This window comes from Trachurus trachurus (assembly GCF_905171665.1).
Source record: "Trachurus trachurus genome assembly, chromosome: 23".
NCBI classification, from domain to species: domain Eukaryota; kingdom Metazoa; phylum Chordata; class Actinopteri; order Carangiformes; family Carangidae; genus Trachurus; species Trachurus trachurus.
Genome location: NC_139912.1, coordinates 9,111,729 through 9,134,744, shown reverse-complemented (window position 1 = coordinate 9,134,744; position 23,016 = coordinate 9,111,729). Strand labels below are relative to the sequence as shown.

The 23,016-nt window shown below is 42.6% G+C and overlaps 1 protein-coding gene across 3 annotated transcripts in view; it reads left to right on the top strand.

The window, feature by feature from the left end:
* anks1b (ankyrin repeat and sterile alpha motif domain containing 1B) overlaps window positions 1-23,016 on the top strand; it is a 232,954-nt gene that overhangs the window by 138,456 nt on the left and 71,482 nt on the right. For all 3 annotated transcript variants that reach the window (XM_083999607.1, XM_083999606.1, XM_083999608.1), the window contains 2 exons: window positions 2,627-2,813; window positions 21,410-22,086. In XM_083999607.1, coding sequence (XP_083855733.1) covers window positions 2,627-2,813; window positions 21,410-22,086 — 864 coding nt within the window. The remainder of the gene's footprint in view (window positions 1-2,626; window positions 2,814-21,409; window positions 22,087-23,016) is intronic.

Here is a 23,016-nt window from a genome sequence, read left to right as displayed (position 1 = left end):
ATGTCGCTGCTGTGGTGTTATTCCCCGCTGACCAACTCTCCACTAGGAAAGGAAAAAAAAAGGACGATCTCACTGCTGCGGCCACGTCGCATTCACATCCATGGAGGCCTCTTTGGTTTGGGACATTAGTGCAGGATCTGTGCTTCCTCTATGTTAGAGTCACGCATGTGGAAAAACCCCTGTCTGTTATCGACCGGTGCTACAATGTGTGTGTAAAAATATCTTGATGTGACCTTTGTTCATTTGCTTATTCGCAGAGAACAAGGTGACTTTAAAAGTTTGGTGCAGTAGCTAAAGTTTTAGTGTTTGGGGATGATGATGAATTTTATTGAAGCTAGAAGTCAGATGAGAAGATCAGTGTTTCCTAACTTTATGCAAAGCTAACATGTCTTTAATGATATCAATGCTCTTATAATACCTCTCTTTTTAATAATAACACATCTATTTTATATTTTAGTGGAGTTATTTCCCTCTTTAGATTTTTCCTCCCTCTCGCTCCTTTCTCCTTTATCTTGTCTTCCCTTCTTCCTTCCATCCCTTCTCTCATGATAAATTCAGATGCTCATCTCCGTTTCTTTATCATCACTATGTCCCTCAGTCCTTTATGATGCCATTGTCCCCGTCTCCTTCCTTTCTTCTTTCTTTCCTCCACAGCTTCACTCCTTCCTCTCCAAATCCCTCCTGTCCTGTTTAAAATTCTCACCACTACTTACCTCTTCCCATAATTTCTTTTTTTCTCCCCTCCTCTACCATTTTCTTTCTTCTACACTGCCTTTTTCACTCGCTGCCTCCTTTCATCTTCAGTTTTTCATTTCTCCCTGTCCTGTCCTCTTTTCATTTTTCATGCTGTAGCCTTGTTCAGCCTAATTCTTTGTTCCTGTTTTTTTTTGCTTTTGTTTTCATCTCACTTTAGCGCAGTTGATCTGAAGATGGATCAAAACCCAATTTGAGTGCACCCTGCACAGAAAGAAAGCGCCCTCTCCCTCGGCTTTCATTCTCTTTCCATCTCCTCCTCACTTCTTCTCTTTCTCAATGCTTCTCACTCTTTTAAAGGGATAGTTCAACATTTTGGCGAATGGGCCCATTGCCATTATCCCTATAGTCATCATAGCAGTAGGTTTGTTACCTTCAATTGTCGGTGCAAGCTATTTTTTAGAACCGCCGAGATTTTAAGATAAGGGAATGTTACGAGACAGAGTTGTTTTTGAGGCAAATTCATGCAAAACTGCTGATGCGCGTTGCCTTCAGGGGCAGTTTTTCGGCAAGCAGTCTCTGCATTTGCCTCTAAAACAACTCATAACGTTCTGTTATTATCTCATAGCGTGGTGAATGTGCAGGTCACAGCTTGTCCACCAGAGCGTTTTGGAGTTGTTGGATTGTGTATTTGATGAGTTTGATGAGAAACCAAGAAATCCCATTAGCCTCCGTAGCGTAGCTCTGAGCAGCTCGCAGCTCTGCTCCGCCGTTCTAAAAATAGCTTGCACCGACAAATAAAGGTAACAAACCTACTGCTATGACTATAGGGATTATGGCAATGGGCCAATTTGCCAAATTATTGAACTATCCCTTTAAAGTTCAGGTTTTGTATCTTGTGTCACACACGTGCAGCAGCAAAGGCCTCGTAAGGATCGTCACTGTCATGTGTCGGTCTCTCGCGGTATTTCTGGATGTTAGTTCACCTTTATGTTCCACTGTATTTATTCACTTTTCCTACATCCTCTCTCTCTCTGTCTCTCTCACACACACACGCACGCACGCACGCACGCACGCACGCACGCACGCACGCACGCACGCACGCACGCACGCACGCACGCACGCACGCACACACACGCACACACACACACACACGCACACACACACACACACCAGCAGGGTTTCGACTGCCTGAGCTGTTTGCGAAGCGTAGCAGCAGGTTGTTGAGAGCTGCAAATGCCTCATTATGTAAGATGTGTTTACCAGATGCCAGTCTACAGTTTGAGTTGTTCTCTGCTTCACTTTCTCACTCTCTCACTTGGCTGCAAGCAATCATTATGTCTCTCCCTCTCTTTCTTTTTTTGTCCATTTCTTTCTCTCTCTTTCTCTTGTCTCTGTTGCCTCTCCATACAGTATTTGCCTCCATCCCTCTCTTCATGTTACATAAACCACATTGGCATATGTGTGTTTTATTACATCACAACATATTCAGGTGTTGGAACTAATGAGTCTAAAATTGTGACTCGAGTACAAAGCTGCAGACACTCACACATGCTTTGGTAATTTAGGGAAGATACTGCACTGACTTACAAACATCCCCTGTAGACTGAAATCAGATGATTGCTGGTTATAGAGCCTCAAATTGTCAAATTACCTCGACTGCATGACTTCCATAACATTAATGTGTGAAGCACCACACAGCGGCATACCACACTTTCTAACATTGAAACACTTTAGCTGGGATATTTTAGATTTTGAGTCAAAATTTTGAGCCTATTTTTAATTTTAAATAAACTGAAACATTTACTTTTAAGTTAAAAGTCACATAAAAAGAAGAAAGAACACATTTATTATAGTATATTGTATAGTTATGTGTATAAAAACTATTATTTCTCTAACCTTTATACTCTTCTCCTTCTTCTTTTGCATGCAGCCCAAGCAGCGCACCTCTCTGTCCTCATCCCTGGACGTCCAGAGGCCGGTCAACCACAGCTGTGAGCCCAGTGAGGTGAGCTCGTCGCTGGGCTACGCCAGCTTCAGCACGAGCCCCCCCGCCAGCCCGCCCCTCAGCCCCAACCAGGAAGACTCTGCGGGCTCCAACGACGACTGCCAGCTCAACGGTAAGTCCCGTGAAACGGACGTGACGTGGCGGGAGATCAATTAGTGTTAAAGGTCGTCTCGTTGTCGCCTCAAGGGGATTATCACAATATGAAAACTCGTCTAATCGGGTCTCTTTGTCTTTGTCTGATCATAAATCCTTTGTGTTTATGTATTGTTGTCATTCAAAACAGATATATTAGCATTTAAAGTGTTACAGTCTTACATCTAGCACAGTAACAGTGGGCAATTTCTCTTGGGCAGGGACTAGTGATGAATGGAAATGACTTAATCCAATGTGGAAAATGAGTTTAATATACTTAAAATATCCCATCCATCATGTATATTAGCCATCTGCTGACCTCGTGAGTGGCTGGCTTATTTTAGCCCTGTTCAGTTAATGGCATCAGGAATGCATGAAACACACATTTACTCAGCAAGTTGAGTATGTCAGTGTTCGGTGCGTCTTTTTTCCTCGTGCATTCAGCCAGAGTGTGTGTGTGTGTGTGTCGATGCATCCACTCTTCACTCCATCTGTCTCACTTCAGAGTAGTTTAAATTCTTCGAGCCTTGAAACCAAGTGAAACTTAAATCCTTTTGCCCTGGGTCCCAGGAAATTGAAATCTTTCTGCTCCTGTCGTACTGTTGCCCAGAGCCGGGAGGCAAACACCTGACAGGGTCAGAGAGAGAGGAGGGGCGGGCACGTCACACCTGACAGCTGGGAGATTGTCTGTGTGAGAGAAAATCGTGGATAGGATCAACAATAAATACATAATATATAAAGTTAGTGTTATTTCCAGAAAAAACATCAACATCATATTATATTACATTTTTGTTTAAACTGTACAGTACCTTGCTTCCCTTCATTTTATTTTACCATCGTTCTTAAAACCTTGAAAAATACTTAAAGGTAAAGTATGCAAGGATGAATGCTGAAATGGAAAGTAGGTTGAACTGTGTGGCAGGTTTGTAACACTGTTATCTTTGTGAGCTAGATCAAATATGTCAAGTCAGATACTGTCAGTTTGTGGTTGCAGCTGATCTCACAGTGAAATAGTCTTTGCAAATATTTTTGTTTTTTATTTCTACCTCCCGAGGAGTCAGACAGGGAAGTTCCTCACATATCATATAGTAGCATCGAGTTGAATTGCTGGTTTTAGACCAGCAGGCCAGACTTGTGAGTGAGTTGCACCTGGAATTGAAGGATGCTCCAACGAGCACTAAGAATTATCCTACAGAACGTTTTGACCTGTTGTGTGGGTTTGAAAACCGCACGAGTGCACATCATGCTTTATTAATAGGGGACCTACTGCTGCGTCTGCCAGGGGTGAAGAGGAGCAGGTCACGAGGAGCTTTTGTGCTGCTCGGTTAAAACATGTCAAACCATAGTTGCCTCTTGTTCAGAGCAGGTCACACTCCAGCTCAGGAGGTTAAATAAAAGTTACATATAAGTTCACCAAACTTGACTATTTCTATTGCACAGATTTCCGCTGCCTATGTAAGAGAATCCACCACTTGGCAGTAATTGTGTTGAAATTATTGTCTTTAAATGCCAAATGCAGTTGCCAATCAGATTCCTCTTTGAACATTTGTAAAGTTTTTTTTAGTGAAAACTATTCTCAGCTTGTGTGTTAGTTTCAAGTCAAGTTTGAAAGGAAAATTAAGATGAAAACAAGCTCCTTCTGGGGGAAAACCGCACCGGATATCCTGCAAACTAGTCTCCAAGACATCAGTAGATGATGCTGTGTTATTCCTATGGGGAAGTCCCTTTTAGTGTCAGACCAGATGAAACAGTGTTAGCTTCATCTAACGACGCCCCCCCTACTGAGTTAAAAAAGTTGTTCTTGCAAAAGGAATATTCCATGAAACGAGAGGTATTTCGTCAGAGCAATGTCATAATGAGGGCGGTTTAGTCTTACATCTGCACATGCACACACACATTTCAGTACTTTCATTTTGTTCACATACAGTAATGAAAAAAAAGGAACATAAATACTAAATAATGCAAAACGTGTTTACTATCCAGATGCATTATTGATGTGATTGACAAAAGTTCCTATATCGTGAAACCTAGAATAACTAATAACCAGCAGATGATACGCTATTAAGATTTCATACAACTGAACTGTTTACATGGTATTTGCACAAATAATGATCATAGTGATGACAGTATTTTATTTTCTGAAGTTATCTTAAAGGGATAGTTCAACATTTTGGCAAATTGGTTACGAGACAGAGTTGTTTTCGAGGTAAATTCATGCAAAACCGCTGATGCACGTTCCTGTCAAGTGCAGTTTTTCGGCAAGCAGTCTCTGAATTTACCTCGAAAACAACTCTGTCTCGTAACGTTGCATTATTATCTCATAGCGTGGTGAATGTGCAGGTCACAACTTGTCCACCAGAGCGTTTTGGAGTTGATGGATTGTGTATTTGATGAGTTTGATGAGGGAAACCAAGAAATCCCATTAGCGTAGCTCTGAGCAGCTCGCGGCTCTGCTCCGCCGTTCTAAAAATAGCTTGCACCGACAAATAAAGGTAACAAACCTACTCCTAAAACTATAGGGATTATGGCAATGGGCCAATTTGCCAAAATGTTGAACTATCCCTTTAAACTTTATTGAAAAAACAAACAAAATCGCTGTATCACTGCAGAAGAGGAACTTGGAGTTTGGATTTACTCCCGACCCGTACAGTATTTCCTTTGTGACATTTCCTAGTCGCAATTTTTGTGTTACCATAGCGATGAGATTCCCCGTTGTCATGGCGAAGCGGCGGCCTTGGTGGTGAGAGTCAGCTGCTGAGGCGCTTGTGAATACTTCCTCTCTCTCGCTCTCTCACCTGGGTTTCAGTCCAACCCGTCTCTCCTCACACTCCCGCCGCCGCTATCAGGCGCCAGCAGAAGAGGCAGAGCCGGACTTTCATCCAGGAGCAGTTCAGAGCCCCAGTGTTACACTTTGATCCGTGTAGTGCCTCAAATGAAAAACACATTCATTACCAATCCACAGGTGCACACACACACACACACACACACACACACACACACACACACACACACACACACACACACACACACACACACACACACACACACACACACACAGTCCCGTTGAAGCACGAGTCTGGTGTTTATGTAACAAGAGTCCTTTCATTTCCTACTTGAACCGACGTAACAAGCCTTGGCTTCTGATGTCGTCTCAGCACAAGGACCGCAGAGCAATTATTGACCACAGTTGTTTTTTTTTTCTTTTCTTTGAACGCATCATGAGCTTCTCTATTTAGAAACACTAGGAACGGAGTATTAGACTCAAAAAACCCAAACCTGAACCCGTATGAAGTCGAAGTCTTAACTCGCGGCCCCGTCTTTTTGCCCATTTTTGTACCAGCCGGGGAGTTCAGTAAAGAGTCAGATACTGAAAAGATCCTGAGGTAGATCTGCTCTTCACAAACCCATGGATGACGTCATGGAGGCCAAGACAAGTCCATCCTTTGAAAAGTTTCCCAAAACATTGCTGGAGGAAAATGTGTCTGTGGATGCAAAGACGCAAGGAGAGAGTGTTCTCTCTGGTGCTGCGTCGCGTGTAAATGGATGAAGTACATTTAGATTAAAACAACCACACTTACAGAAACATATTATACTTTTAAAAAAATGTTCTTAATACTTTTTTGTTGTGCAAGTTGGGTGATTAACTCATTGAGTGCCAACCACGTAATTTCTCGTTTTTCGTTCCCATGCGTTGAGTGCCAAAAACGTAATTTTACGTTTTTTGCTTTTTTTTTAAATTATGAAAATAGACACTTTAATACACATTATATGTAAATTTGGGGACTCTACGACGAGGAGAACTGAAATAGATGACGATCAAAGTCACATGACAGCTCATGATCTGGAAGTTTTTATCATAACTCGGCTTCTGCAAACGAGTTCTGCATGCAGATGCAGCAGCTGCTCTGCTCTCACACGCGCTGCTGCTCCAGCTGCTCCAGCTGCTCGGAGCTGAACCAGGAAGCTCTCAGCCGACTGTCCGCCCGGTCTTCATCTGGAGCAACACCGTGTCCTCCCCAAAGTCCTCCCGCGGTAAAATCTGATGGTCTCTGGGCCAAAGCAGACCGGCATCACCGACCCGTACCACAGAAGGACCGCGACCACCGGCGGGACCGGTATTCCCGAGCCGCGGTGGCCGACAGACCCTCACGTTCCGCGGGGAGAAGCTGTGACACGGCACGGTGCTTCTGTGTTATTGTTGTTTAGTGGCGCCCCCCCCGCCCCCGATGGTGGTTTTGTGAATAGAACAACAAGTGTTGTATATATTTATCTTATACGAGCCCTTTGATCCAGAAATGCGAGTGTGAGAAGAGCGACAGACACAAACAGCGCACCTTTCATAAAAGACGCTCTATCTCCTTTTCTAGAAAAAAAGGAGGGATTTTGGTGAAACCCAGCCATGTTTAGCTTGACTTTTCTCAGGAACGGAGGCACGTAGAAACAAACGGTTTGTGGCCACTTGAAGCATTAAGTTAAACCTTTCAATATGAGCCACAGTATGTGTTGGTGGCAATAATATAGAATACACTGTGGCTCTACAAAAATCGTCAAAAATGGTCTAAATTGCCGGTACACTTGACTAAAACTTTGGAAAGGAGCGCGGCACTCAATGAGTTAACAAACAACACATATGACACAGTAGAAATAAGACAATATATAAGACAACATGGACAGAACCAAACAAATAAACCAATAATAAATGAAAATAATAATAGAAACATATTATACAAGCGTTCACTGCATATTACAGATGCAACTTATAATGCATTCAGAATAAGTCTACCTCTATGTGTTTCACTCTCTCTCTCTATGTATGTCTCTTCCTCGCTCTCCCAACACCAGGAATAGATTGGCACCCATTTATTTTTCCATTTATTTTTTTCTCTATCCCGCCCCTCCCTCACTCCCTTCCTCCCTCTCCCTCCTCCCTCTGTCTTCTTTTGCTCATCCCTCCTGCTCTCTCCACTTATTAGCTTTATAAGGCCCATTGTGGGGTTGCCATGGTAACAAGTGGCTTACAGAGACAGAGAGAGAGAGAATGAGAGAAAGAGGGAGCATATATGTATGTGGGTACAGAAGGCAAGGAGTCACAGAATTCAAAGGATGCCAGTGAAAAAAGCGAGTGGGAGAGAGAGAATGAGAGTCTGATGTTGTTGGGAGGCGGCAGCAGCGGCGGCGACGGCGGCGGCAACTAGGAGGAGAGGAGAGGAGAGGAGGAGGGGGGGTCAGAAAAAATGGAGAGAATGGAATGTGAGATTTCACTGGGTTGGATTGAGAAATGAGGACAAGAAAGTGATGGAAGCATTTTTTCCCCCGCTCTGCACACCATAAAAGGTCTTTCCTTCCTTCTTCCTTTTTTCCTTCCTTCCTTCCCCTTCACATCTGTCTCTTTTCTTCTTATCTCTTTCATTTTCTTCTTAAAAAACTCTGAACTTGTTCTTCAACACAACCCCAGCATTTATACAATAAATCTCCGGCCCCGCAGCAAAGTATGCAGGTGTCAGCAACCTGCGTGGGCGGTTGGATAAAAAGGAGGCCTATTAATAACCCAGTCCATCACTGGTAGCTGCTGTTGATGCTACACAGAAGTGAACTACCAGTTTATGTAATTTTGGACATCACTGTGAAGAAGATATTCCCTCAGTGCCCTCGGTTACAGAGTGCCAAGTGCCGTGCAGTCGGTGTTATGCAAAAAGCAGCGCAACTCTTGACGCAGCTGTCCTCCATGAATTATGCAGTGCCCCCTGCGACAAGTCGGAAACAAAACAAATCTGCAGGTCTGTGTTTATTCATGTGGAAGCTGCTGAAACACTTCACAGCTTCTTATGCACCCAGTAATGTCCATGCAAGCAAATTTGTGTGCACAGATTATATTAGACATTACATAATGCATGTTGGTTATTTTTGAATGTAATTTACTTCATGTTACTCTGGTGTTGCCCCTTAGTTTTTTTTTATCCTTTTATCTTTCAGTTCATAGTTTTGGATCATGACTTTGGGTTGTGACAGTCTAACTGACCTATGGCTTTCACATCATTACCAGCCACAGTCTCCAGCTGTTTTCCACAAAAAAGCTCTAATAAACCCACTGTGCATGACCTTTCCAGCACCAAACAGCAGTTTACAAACTACCTGATGGACATGGAGGGACATGTAACTGCTTACATGTAAGAGACAACACTATTTGTGAATATTTGACCTAAGTTCATCAGGTGGTCATGGGCACAACACTAAAATAAAATGGATGCTGCTGTTGCATTATCTTTTTGGATATGTAAATCTGTCAACTGATATTGAAGAGGAACAATGCAAGATGTTTACCTTAACTATGCTACATTTTTACCTTAATTAAACAGCTTTGGAGTGATTGTGATGGTGAACTTGTTACAAGGGAGAATGGAGACTCGCTTCCTTCCACATAGCGTCTCTTGGCCTAAAACCAACCTTGCCGCCGACCTGGTGTCCCAGCTCTTGTCTCAGTGCTGTGCAACACGAACACACCCCGTAATCTTCGTAACGTCCCCGTAACGTTATCCACTGCTCCATGGATTCCTGTCTCGCTGGCTTCGTTAAAAACAAATGCACATGGCCGGGAGGAGGGTTTGCAAAACAGCGGAAAAGCAGACTTGTATAGCTCCCCTTTAAAGCCATAAAGCAGAAAGTCATCTTACTGTACCTACATATATGAAATATAGTGTTTCCCAACAAAGCAACATATAAACTGAATTATGTAGACTCTTGCTTCTACATCACCATAAGGAAATGTAATTATCTGGAGTCCTCTTTGTCAGTTGCCTGCAAAACACAACTTCATAGTTTCTCCACAAAGGGCCACAGAGCGGCTGAGTGATCGATGAGCTCCAACAGTTAATGAGCCACAAATGGCAAAGTGATCAACTGCTCTGAGTGCGTGTGTTTGTGTGACGTCGACTGTGTGTTAAGAGTTAAACTCATTAGACCTCTGTTGCTTAATTCAGTTCCCTCTTTTGTTCTCAAATGCCACACACTTCACTTGTGGCTTGACATCAACTCACAACTACAATATGAGCACACACACACACACTTCCCTACACACAAACGCACAATGGATCCATCAACCTGCTGCGCCTAATCCTCGAGTCGGCTCCGAAAGTCGGCAGTGCATCTGTTTGCAGCATTAATTTAATACTCAAGCACACTCATGCATAGACACACACATGCTCATGGTTTTTCTTGGGCTTCCCTCCAGCTGATAACTCAGCTCCGTCCTCTGGTTTTGTTATAATACACTGTTACATTCGAAGCCACATTCATTTATGTATCTGAACCAGCAGAGCATGATAGTTAATGAAATAAACCCCTCAATTAATGGCCACTGGTATAATTGTCAATTAACATATTTAATTATAATCCTAGTTTAACAGAAACTGAGCATGCGTGTGGGATTCGGCTTTTCCTTTTTTTTTTTCTTTCTCCACCACACTTTAAAGTGAAGCGGTGCTGTCTGCAGACGTGCGCTCCACTTATATAAAATGACAGGAATTTTCCCTCTTGTTCTTCCCAGGTTGAATGTGCTGAATGTGTAGACCCCCTCCCCCAATCCCTCCCTCCCTCCCTCCCGTTGTGTGGCAGGTGGCAGATGTGATGAAATTATAGCTTTCCTCTCGCTACTTTTTCACCCCTGGGTGAGAGCGGATCAATCAAAGATAAAAGCCGAAGTCGAGTTTGATCGGTGAAAGGAGGAGAGAGGTTGAAAACACATCACTGTTTTCTCATGTGTGTGCAGTTTAGTTTCTGTGTGTGCACATAAGTTTATTATTACATCTGTACAATCTAATGCAATCCAGCGCAGAGACTTGCAATATATATCCTCCTATCATTGTGAATCTAATAAATATTCAATTATTGTTGCTAGAGAGGTGCTGATTCTGATTTTAACTCTAGGTTCATTTTAAGGCCATTCCCCTCTGCTGGTATTTCTACGTTGTATCTCATATTCTTTCCTTGTGTGTGTGTGTGTGTCAACAGCTCTCTGATGCAGAGCAGGTTCACAGTTTGTAGTAAAGTGTCGTCTCCAAACTGTCCCACCTCCAGAGACGTACTGTAGCTTTAATTAACTTCTCGGTTTCATTAATGAGTGGGATGGTTTCGATCACATACACACACGCTCACACACACTTGTTTCATTTAGATTTAACCTCAGGCAGTTGCGCTAACGAGTCAGGTCGGAGATATTTGTCTGAGTGCCGTGTGTTTAATGGCATTTAGCCAGACTAGTGGCGTCGATCCAGGGAAGACACTTGTTACTGTAGCAGTGTTGGGCCCGTTACTTTGAAAAAGTAATTGGTTATAGTTACTAGTTACTTACTACATGACAAAAGGAAAGTAACTATTGCTCAAATGTGTCAAATTTCTTGGACTTCCTTCCCTAATCTCCATTTATATAACTACTTACACTAACACTAACTAACGCACTCTGTATTCCTCCACAAAGACTGACTCTGCAACGCGCTGTATCACTCCACCAATCAGCTGTTTAGATCAGCAGCGTGTGGAAGGCGGAGTGATACAGCGTGTTGTGGAGTCAGTGTGTGTGTTGGTTGGTTCCAGATAAACGTCTTTTTCTGAAAAAATGTAAATAATGTGTATATAACCTACACTTAAACGGGTTTATTATTTTCCGATGGGACTTCTTGAGTCAAGTAACGGCCTAACGGCGCATTTTATTGTCAGTAACGGTAACAGCGTTGTACTGTATCAGGGGAAACAGTAACTTAACTGTACTGAAAAAAGTAGCGCTGTTAGTAACGCCATTATTTTATAACGCCGTTATTCCCTTCACTACTTGTTAGTCAAGACCACAATATCTTAAAACATCTACTTGACACAGATGTTTTAAATGTTGTTTTTCCTTGGCGGTCACCTGAGTTTCACTATGTCCCTCTTCCAGGATCTCACTCTCGATTCCCAAGTGTCCCAGTGAATTCCCACATATGCTCCTGCTGCCTGCCGTTTGCTTCACACTCAGTGTTACACAACAAAGCGCGCTGTGTGTATCCTTGAGGAAACCTGGGTTGACGCATGCTTCGCAGGCTTTGCAGTCGTCTTCTTCTTCTTCTCCTTCTCCTCCTCTTGCATTGCGGCGCCTTCTCTCGGTTCGTCACCACCACCACCTGTCAAGACGTGAAACACTGTGTATCATGTCATCTGGGTTGTCATACGGGCGCATCCTTGTGTGTGTGTGTACACAAAATACAAACAAAACAAGGTCCATCGGGAACACACAGCTCCACAGTTGCACCAGTGGGACAGACACATTTTTAATAGATTGTTTAAACATAATACCTCAAATAATTTCATACAACAACTCTTTCTGATGTGATACTGCAGAGGCGGCGAGGTTATCTTTCTACCTTGTTTGCTTCTTTTAAAAAATACCGTCTCCTTTTTTGATTTAGTTGAAAAAGTTTAATCCTCACTTTCCAATATTCTTTGGCTGCGGGCTGTAAATACACCAGAGACCATAATGGAAATACGTTCAGGCCTTTTATTGTTGCATCCCTGAAACACCCAATGTGTTGTATTTCATAAATATATTTCATGTTGTCAATAATCCAAAATCGCATTACATGCTCCGCACATTTTTTTTTTTTTTTGCACACACGTGGAATTTCAATGAAGCTAGTGAGAAACTGTTGTCACTGTCAACTGCAGGAGTAATAGGTTGCTGCCGAAGACGAGCCGGTTTCTGTGGCAATATACTGTGTGCACTCGAATCGGGAATGAAAGTGTGAATTCAATATCTGCAGACTGGCCCCTGTCTCTGCCTTAAGGCTGAGTTTTAGATACGAACAGGCTATCAGACGTGAAGAAATGCTCTCAACAGGGAGTCGGTCCTATCTCTGTCTGATAGGAGGGGGATGGTGGCGGGGGTTAGACTGACCTGTTTGCACCTGGTAGTGCAACACTATCTCTGCTCTCACATACCTGAGGTATTTCAGCCCGACAGTCAGTAATGAACTGAAAACAAACCAAAAAAAAAGGAAAGATAGGAGAAATTCCTCATCAGTTTAATCTTGGACCGTGATGATCTGGAGAAATGTCTGCTCAGCATTTAAATAGATTAGCAGTAAATACAGGGCGGACAGCAGATACAGGGATTATCATGCATTCATAGTGGTTAGACCTCCTCAAAGTTTTCAAATTATAAGGCGCTTCTTCATATTTTTTCTTTGCAGCATTATTCTAAAAAAGGTCTGAAAATCGATCTGATCATTCATATAACATGTTCTATGAATATAACATGCGGATAGCTCAGTTTTCATGCAGATACAACTGAGTCTGCATTAATGTACAGTACATGTATGTATACGGATAGTATAGCCTACATATATACTGTATTATAAACTGTATATATTATTTCTCTCAGCGAGAGGGTGTAGTTGGGAAAAATCTACCATAGACTCATAACCAAGTATTGATAAAAGGTGAAGATATGTGGAGTGTATTTACAGTAAAAAAGTAAATCTTAATCCAAAGTATGTTTTCATTTTATTATTTTATCTTTATAAATAAGCAAAAAGTGAACTCATATTGTATGAGGTTAATCCTCAAACCCTCAGGCTGGAATACGCCTCACTACTGCTGGGACCGATCACATCTCAGGCTAATTGAAAGTCTCCCACCCATCGCTATTCAGGATTACTCGTGTGCATTTAGCTAATGATTGTGACATTTCCAACAGCACTTGAAGGGAGCATTTCTACAGCCTGTTGAATTTTCCCATTTGCCCTTAACACTTTGGGAAATCAGCAATCCAGACTTGAAATCATTTCCTGTCATCATCGTTCCCAGCAGCAGCAGCAGCAGCAGCAGCGATGGTGGCGGCGGCCTCACCGGAGTCCTGCTGCAGCACCACTATCTTGATGTGGGTTTGTTAGCATAGCCTGGCTAGCGCTAACCAAGTGTTAGTGCCTGAGGCTCAGGGAGCTGATAATGATTTATCCAGACCTGTGGCGCTTAGGAAATAGGGCTTAGTCTTTAATCTCAGGGATGACTGACAGCTCCGATATTACTCTGTAGTTTTTAATAACAGTCGGTGCCGTGCCGTGAGAGACGGAGCGATGAACACAGCGCTATCAGATGTTTGGATCATCTCCCAGCCCTTCATGCTATGTGGTGCACACACACACACACACACACACTGAAGCACCCTGCTGCATGAGAGCCACCTTAGGTTGTATTTGTAGTATTTGTGTGTCTCTATGTGTGTACACTCACCAATTGACCACAAAGATGAGGCCCGAGGCAAAGATGCACTGACACAAGTTTGTTTTTAAATGCAGTCGTGAAATATTTAGTAGCTACGGATTAAATTTTAATGGGAATTTAAACGATTTCTTGACCCTCAGTCTGTGTGAAAATCAACAATGGATGTTGGTTTCATTCGGTTTTTGATACAGTTCTTCTGAGTCTTTATTGTAAACCCAGCCTCCAGTGGACTGACTGACAGATCAAGCCTCGCTCTTCGTCTCCCCAGTGTCCCCTCCCTTCGGTTTTGAAATAAAAACTCCAGCTCAGTGTCCCCACTCTTTCATTTCTCTACCTCTGGCCCCAGTCTGTCATTCAGTCCTTCATTCTGTCACTCCTTTATTTCTCTTGCCACTGTCACAAGAGTGCTCAAACGCTTCGCCGTCTCTCTCTCTCTCTCTCTCTATCTTTCTGCCAGTCATTCACTGTATCTGCGCCTCGCACGCCCCCTCACTTCACCTCCACCTGGCTGCCGTTCGTCAGCCATTCTTCCCGACTTTTGCAGCCCGGCCGCTTTTCCACAGTTTGCGTAACTCATTTGCCCTTCCACCTCGACTCTGCTTTCTATTCACTCAGATAGCCCTGCTTTTTTTCCCTCCCTCGCTCTGTATGGTAACGTTTACCTTTCCACCCTGAAGACCACTCCTCCCTCTCTCCATCTTAGCTTCCTCCCCGACCCGAATGACTGGACCACGTATGGCAACTATTCATTAAGGAGCAATTAAACACACTTTTATACCGTATCTCGTAGCAACACAGTAAATGGATTTATCCCTCTCTTATGAGGAAGTATATAGTTTTCTCTTTGCTGATGCAAACTCCCTCCGCACCTTTTGTTAATTTATTTATTTTTCCTTCCACCCATTTAATCTATTTCTGAATATAGATACTGTACTGTATGGTATGCTTCATTTAGACTAGAGATTCACTATTCACCAGCAGGAATTAAGTCTCTTACTGCTGTGAAGTGAAGCTGGCAAGAGGATAAAAATACTTGTTGGAAGAACATTTCCTTCACACGCCAGTATGAGCTGGTATAAACCCAAAACATATGACATACAAGCTCCATGCAGGATTGTTAATAAGCTCCATAATTAAGCATAGTCTAAATAGTCAGTATGCCCGCTTTAAATTTGGTGAGTTGTTTTGATTAAAACGTTTTTCAGAGAATACAGTGCACAAAGGAAATGAAGGAGCTGATCACAGGTAGCTACGCAACATTTCAACAAATTGCCAACGGTAGCGAAACAGCTTCAAGGGGTCGTATAAAGTTTATTTGTATAGCGTATTTCAGCAACAAGGGAGTTCAAAGCGCTTTGCATAAACCATAAAAAATGGTAATGTCTCCTCCTGCAGGCTCGAGCACAAAAACCTTGTTAACGACATCTTGTTTTGTCTTTTGTAAAGTTCAACAAGCGGAGCTTTTCTCCAGTCGTAGCCGGTCTTGACATTTGTACTTGTATCTTTTCCTCGACACCCTGACGTGTCGCAGCAGGACGAGCACAGGTGTAACTGATAATGTTAATCATGTCTGCGTTCCTTTTACTGCATGTGAACAAGTTCCAGGACTTTAATACTGTGCTTGTTCGCTCGCTGTCACGGCGTGTTGGAGACCCCGAACTGGAGAGCGCCGTCGTTAATGTCATTAGTTACACCTGAGCTCTTCTTTTCTAATAACAAGTAAAAAAAAAAGTCTGCTGCAAAATAACTTAACTGCAATAACATCATTTTCCTGAATATACAGTATATGTGCACTGTAAAATAAATTGTACATGTAACAGAAAATCTAGAGATGTAGAAATTAAATTCAGTGTGTCGAGTTGAACCTTTGCATTTTGATTTTCTGGCATTAACTTTGTTTTAGACGGGACAGTGTGAGTTGTATAACAGTTTTTTAGTTTAAAAAGCACTTTTTTATATAATTAATTTGTTATCAGATTTTCCCTGTAGCTGTCTCATTACCTGCAATGAAAGCATTAAATGTTTTCCACTGTACTAAGTGGCTCACTCATTTCCTTTGTGTTGTATTATGCAACAGTAATGTACTGAGTGATCTTACTGTAAATCATTTATTCACTACACCACACACACAGTCATACCTGCTGAGAATCATTGCCATGTGGCCGCTGTGTCTCGTGTCGCTGCATCACCGTCAAACCTCCCAAAAACGATGAATTTCATGTATTTTTCCGTAAATAGATGCAGTGTTTAGGTACATAAAATAAAAGCTGCGCTCCAGATCTGCTTCCCTCCCGCCCACTCTCTTCTTCTCTGCCTATTTTCTGCCGTTAAGTGGGTGGTAGATGGATGTACACAACTGAAGGTTGTGCCTCTCACAGTTGATCAACATGCGGAAATGATGACCTCACACATCACTGCATCAGTCAGCTCAGATAAATCGATGAACTAGTCTTTATTGTCAGGCATGTTAGCGTAAATGATGATGAACAAATCAATCCTGAAGTGATACAGAGGTGATTCCCGCACCTGTGAGTAATGTATATAAACCTGGAAAATGGTTGATCAGTTTTTCATGGAAGTAAAAGTTGTCCTGGAAAATTATTTATCACATCATGATCAGCTACCAGAGCTCTATTTGACTTTTTCAGACCCCACTAACGATTTCTTTTCCAAAAAGGTTTCTAGTGAGAAAACTAGAGACTTTAAGTTTATAGTGTTTCCAGTATTGGACCTATTGTCTCCTCTGCTGAGTGAGAGATGGAGGAGCAGCAGAGAGCTGTAGTGGGCGTGGTGTAAACACAAAAACCACATGTTTGCGTTGTTCTATGATAAATTTGTCATATTTTCTATTTCTATTATTCAATTTTAGGTATGTAAGAGATTATTTCATAGATAAGATAGAGCCATATACTGCACATCTTTAACTCAGACTTCTGGGGATGAGAGGGGAATAAACATAGAAACAAACTGGTTAAATGTACACAATAAGGTATAAGAGCACTTCTCCAAAGTATGAATGGGACGGGGGATGTATTTGTGTATGGTGTAGTAACATGTCTGTTAGACTGTAGCAGCTGAAAATGTCCTGGAAAAGTCCTGATTTCAAGAAAAAATGAATAGTTTTTATGGTTTAGGGTCTCAATCATTACTGCGGTTGTTTGTCTTAAAGTGAACATAACTTATCTAAATACCAATCAGTTTCCAAGGTGACCTGCTTCGTGCTGAAACCTGTAGATTCTCAATAAAAATGCAGGTATGCAGAATGATGCAGCCGCCGTCTCGCTATCTGATTCTCAGACGTTTCGGCAGAAAAGGGAGTGGTGAGTTACTGTAACATGTGCAGCACATACGCAGCGTGATCTTGTACTGTATCTTTCTTTTGAGCTTTTGATATTTGGATTCCCAGGTAAGAGACACAGCAGCAGCAGCAGCAGCAACACACAGGGGACAGAGCTGCAGTTTGTTTTTAAGGTCAGGAATGGATAAGTAATGAGGGTTGAAACAACAGAGGGGAAGACCATCGATTGTTTACAGGGGGAGAAGCCTGAGGTGAGCTGAATTACATTCCTGCTGAGTTATCACCCTCCAACGTGTTGTCAGGACGTCAATCAGCTCGACTGATGTTACTTTTATTTCTCCGTCTTCACTTGAAATATATCATTCTCAGAAAGTATTTTTGAGTCTTGGATGTAACTTTCCCTCCAACTCTCTCCTTGAACCTTTTACTTCTGCAGATTTCTCAGCTCTACCTGCTGATATTTTTTCCTCCTGTCTAGACAAACACACACACACACACACACTCCGGCACATACATACACACACATACCTGCTGATTTGATTGCTGTGTTTATCAGCTGTACACTTTTTTCCTCTCTCTCTCTCTCTCTCTCTCCCTCTCTCGAAGGCCGAAGACGCTCAGTCGCCTGAAAAAAAAAACACAAAAAAAAAACAGGAGAGATGCTGGCGCTGGGGCTCTCTGTTGCCATAGCGACTAACGGGCTCACCTGTTGCCAACAGTTCTCGTCTTTAAAAAGAGGAGATGCATGGAGAGGGTGATAAAGGATCGCAAAAAAAAAGAAAGAAAAGAAATACACAGCGGGGCAGAGAGAGGCAACATACAGAGTTAGCGATGTGTGCATTAGAAATAAAGTGTGACTTAATGATGCCTTCAAGGTGCAGTCAAAATGTAGGACTTTTATGTAAATCTAACCACCCATTGTTATATTGCTTGGACCACCTCCAGGATCGCTCGCTGTGTCATTTATCTAACCAGAAAGATTTACAATGTAAAGACTGGTGTCATTGTACGAGGTAACAATGGTCTGGTCTTTATGTAATCATTCACAAAACTGACACATTATCAATGGCCAGTGCTTCAGATACTGATTACGGTAAGAAATCGTAACAATCACCTAGAAGACAATGGAGGCAAAAAAAAAAAAAAACAGATGTTAAGGACCGGGAACAAAGGTCGACATGTTCAGTCGTGTTTATCCTTTAAAATGTTGCAGATTAGTCATAACTAAAGAGCTTTCAGCTTCTGTAGGAAATTATGACAATTTCGGTCCATGTTAACACTTGAGGATGAATCATGTTTTCAAGCCTCATTACCTGCAGACTCTTAATGGGTGTGTGTGTATGTGTGTGTGTGTGCTCTGTACTCTGAAACACACAGACAACGCGGCACAGTCAAGGTACAGTTACGTTCACCTTTCGAATCGTATGAAATGGCTCTCCAGTGGAGGACTGACGATAATATTGTTCCACTTCCTCCCATTGTTATTCTTTCACAGTATGAAAAACACCTGTTTTAATCATTATGATCCAGTTTATCAATTTCTTTTTCTCAGAAAAAGCAGACGTGTTTCTTCTCAGACCTTCACTTTTTCTTATTATCAACGCCTGTTGCTTCCTGGCTTTTCTCTCTGTGTTGTCATTATGTAATGGTTGTTATATGAAAATGTGTGTGGATGTGATGAGGACGGTCAGCAGGTGCGAGTTAAAAACCTGTCCGACACCAGAGAGAGACTGATTGTTTGGGTGGTGAGGAGGCGACCGGCAGCATGAGTGTGTGGTCAAATGACAACATTGGAAATGCAGTGTGTGTGTGTGTGTGTGTGTGTGAGTGTGGGGCAGCGACTGAGCGAGCGGGGGGCACACGCAATTATCCAACTGACAGTTTTGATTACACCACTGTGGAGTTTGCATTTATACGAATGTGGACAAGGCACCGCTTGTATTTGTTCTATATACTGACTGTGTTGTGAGGCTATGGAAAGGGTGTGTGTGTGTGTGTGTTTGTGTGATGCTTATCAGTGGTGAGATTGTTTACATGGCCTAGTACACAATCTTAACACACAATGACAAGAACCAGAAAAGAGATCTCTACGTGCCACCAAACACACACACACACACATACACACTTATATTTTCTATCCAATGCAGCTCACTGTTGTGTGTGTGTGTCTGTGTGTGTGTGTGTGTGTGTTTGTTGTTTTGGCAGATCAGCCATGACATTACAGGATCACACCAGGGGTTCTGCATCATCTAGCACAAATCACAGTAGTCACGTTAAATGACTGCTAGCCATGTTGTTGTGTTTATTAAAGATGTATGAATGTAATATTTACACTTATCCGCCCTTTAATCTGCTCCCATTCATTCCCATGTAATATGTAAGTCCATTAACAGACTTATAAAAGTTGCACGAGTTGCGTCAAAATGCTACTACGTGATAAAACGCAGTGGAAATGAATGGAAACGTGTCAAAAATATTAATAACTGCTTCACTATTTGCTTCAATAATTGATTTTTTTGGCCACTTGGGAGAAACATGTCAAGATGTGAACACTGTACCACACAGACGCCACCCAACGATAAACTTATAGGTTATTATGTCTCAGCAGACATGGAGCCACATCAATATTTATTTGTGTTTTTGTTTACAACTCCAGAGAGAAATATCCCGCTGCTTCTCTTCTCTACCTTCACTAACTTTGTCTCCCGTCTGTTGCCAGACAGGTAGCTCATTGTTGGTTTATTGGAGCTTTTGTTTTGACAAGAACAGCCGCAACTGGGAAACAAAGCTAACGAGAGTTGTGTGACTGAGCAAAAAAACATTGAATTTCATTTAAATTTTACAATCCTCAAACTTCATCCACATCTATCTTTGTTTCATCCTTGAGCTCACATACCTTTCTCACTCTCTTGCTCAGTTTACACCTCCACTAATCAATCAAACTCAATAAAGTTAACATTTAGGTTCAGTCACACTCTGTCAGAGACTCTGTGAGGCTAAAAATAACCAAGAGCATAAGAGCTGTTCCCTCAGGAGCAGAGTACAACCTGAACCTCAGTACAGTTCTTTGCCACAGTCTCTCTTGAAATGTGTGAGAACGACACTGATCTAGTCAAGTGTAATGATATATATACAGTAATAAATAAATAATCAGAGTAGATGAAGAATAAATAATGCACCTTCTATTTATCTGTGCATCGTATGATGAGGAGCTCAGCTTTTTTCAACATGTGAGACAATTGCTGTGACCTCAGGTGTAACGTGTTTTCAGATGTGAACATAAGCATGCATAATCTGACAAGCAAGGACGCACACACACATACACACACACACACACACACACACACACACACACACACACACACACACACACACACACACACACACACACACACACACACACACACACACACACACACACACACACACACACAAACACACACAGAGACACGCATCTATAATTACACAAATACAGAGAATCAAAAGAAGCTTTCAGCGGCTTCTTTCACCCCACTGCACACAGACAGTGAGCAGGCCCCTGAAAGCATCCCTTCAAAAAGGAAAATAAATAAATATATAAACAAAACAAAAAAAAAGATAGTCAATGTAGGGTAAGGACGCCTGCCCCAATGAGATCATGCAAACATGAATAAGTTCAGACACTCACGCACACTTTTGGACCCAGACAGTGGCGGAGCAGAGGTTTAAAATCCCAGCCAGGAGTTTTTGAACAAACAAACAGCTTTTCTACGGCGGAGCAGAAGATGCATTACCTCGTTCTTATCTTCCTATTTGCAGCTTTGGTTGTTTTGCACTGTTTGTTTTTTAGTTTTGTTAACCTCATTGCTTCTCTCTTTTTCTTTTTTGTTGTTTACTGGGCATTTAGATATTATATGCACAGGGAAATTGTACATTTCTTGTAGATTCAATAGTGGTATCATTGTTTTGACGGCCATTTTATGCAAATTTAAGATTTAATCCTAATCAATTTGCGTTTTTTTTTTTGTGTGTGTGTGTCCTACTTGCAGACGACGGGCCGTACCAGCGAGACCCTCCTCCCCCACCTCCTCTCTGTTCTTCCTCCACATCAAACGCTCTGTCGGAGGATCGCAGGAAGAGCCACATCCCAGAGGAGTTTGCGGGCCTCCTCCATGGATCCTCCCCGGCCTGCGAGACCCCCGACACGCCTTTCCACCTCTACAGCCCTAAACCTCGCAAGTACGCCGCCGCACACACAGACGTCGTCCAGAGCAGTTTGCTGCAAACCCCAGAATACAACATCGTGATCGGAGGAGGACCCACTCAGGTCTTCCCCAGGTCAGGCGGCGGCGAGTTGTCGTCGTCGTCGTCATCGTCGCAGCAGCAGAGGATCGCCAACGACCCCCAGAAGCCGCAGGTGGTGTACCGGACTATCTTCCACACCCGGGTCAACCAGGACCAGGCCGGCGGTCGAGCCAAGAACTGTGATCAGGTGGATCCGCCTCGGGCGTGGGCCACGCTAGACCGTCCGCCGTCCTACTCCTCCGGGCAGAACAGGGAACTTGCAGGAGGCGCGGCCAAGGACGGTTCGTCGGGGGCCGGCTACGAAGAGAGGGCGTGCACCCTGGGGAGGATGAGGTCGATGCCCCGCAGTGTGTTGGACCTGCAGCTGTCCAAGTCTCTGTCCAAGTCTGACTCCAACCTGGTCGCTGTGTCTCCCATTCAGGTGGGTGACGTCACTGTTGGGGGTTTTCTAAAACGACCACTTCTATTAACAGTCACAGCTGGGGATGTCACGATTATTTGTTTTCATTATAAACCGCGGTATGAAACGCCACAATTAATTAATCGTCATGATTCCTAAATACCGTCACTTTCTAAAAAAGATTATGTTGGAACCATATTGGCAAATATGTGCCAAAATAAAGGTTAATGCACAAATACTGGTTTAAATTATGTTAATGTGAATTTACCTAATGTAACATTAAAGCAGAAGTAAGCGATCCGGTCGTTTTGGCTAATGCTGCGTTCCAGGCAGGCTTTTGAAACCGTAAATTACAGCCTCAAGTCACAACTTACGACTTTGTAGCGTTCCAGGCAACCCACTCGTGTTTTTCCGACCTGTTTTACCTGTGAAAGTCACTATAACGGCCACTCGTAACTTCCGACCTGTGAAGTCGTACCAGATCGAACTGGTACGACTTCACAGGTCGGAAAAACACGAGTTACGGGCTGCCTTGAACGCACCATAACAGTCTTCGTCCCTACGTCACCACATTCACGCGCATTCCTTGGCTGCACACACAGCCCTGCATGCCATTCTCTCTCCTCATTGGATAAAACTTGTAGGATACGAGAAATGTTTTCTCCTCGGCTCAGAGCTGAGCAGAGTGACTGAGAGACCCGTGTTTCAGACCAAACACTCTATATAAGTGATTGCTGTCGGAAGATATAACTATTTAAGACTTATATTAACAAAAAATATCGCTTACTTCTGCTTTAAATTGGTAGGAATTTAAATGTTAGTGTATCATTTGTAATAAAAAAAAACTATTAAAATAAACTTAAATATTTGGTATAGATGAGAATTAATGACTTGATTATTCACTAAATTATTTGTGTGAATAATAAGTAATAGAATTATATGTTGACAACA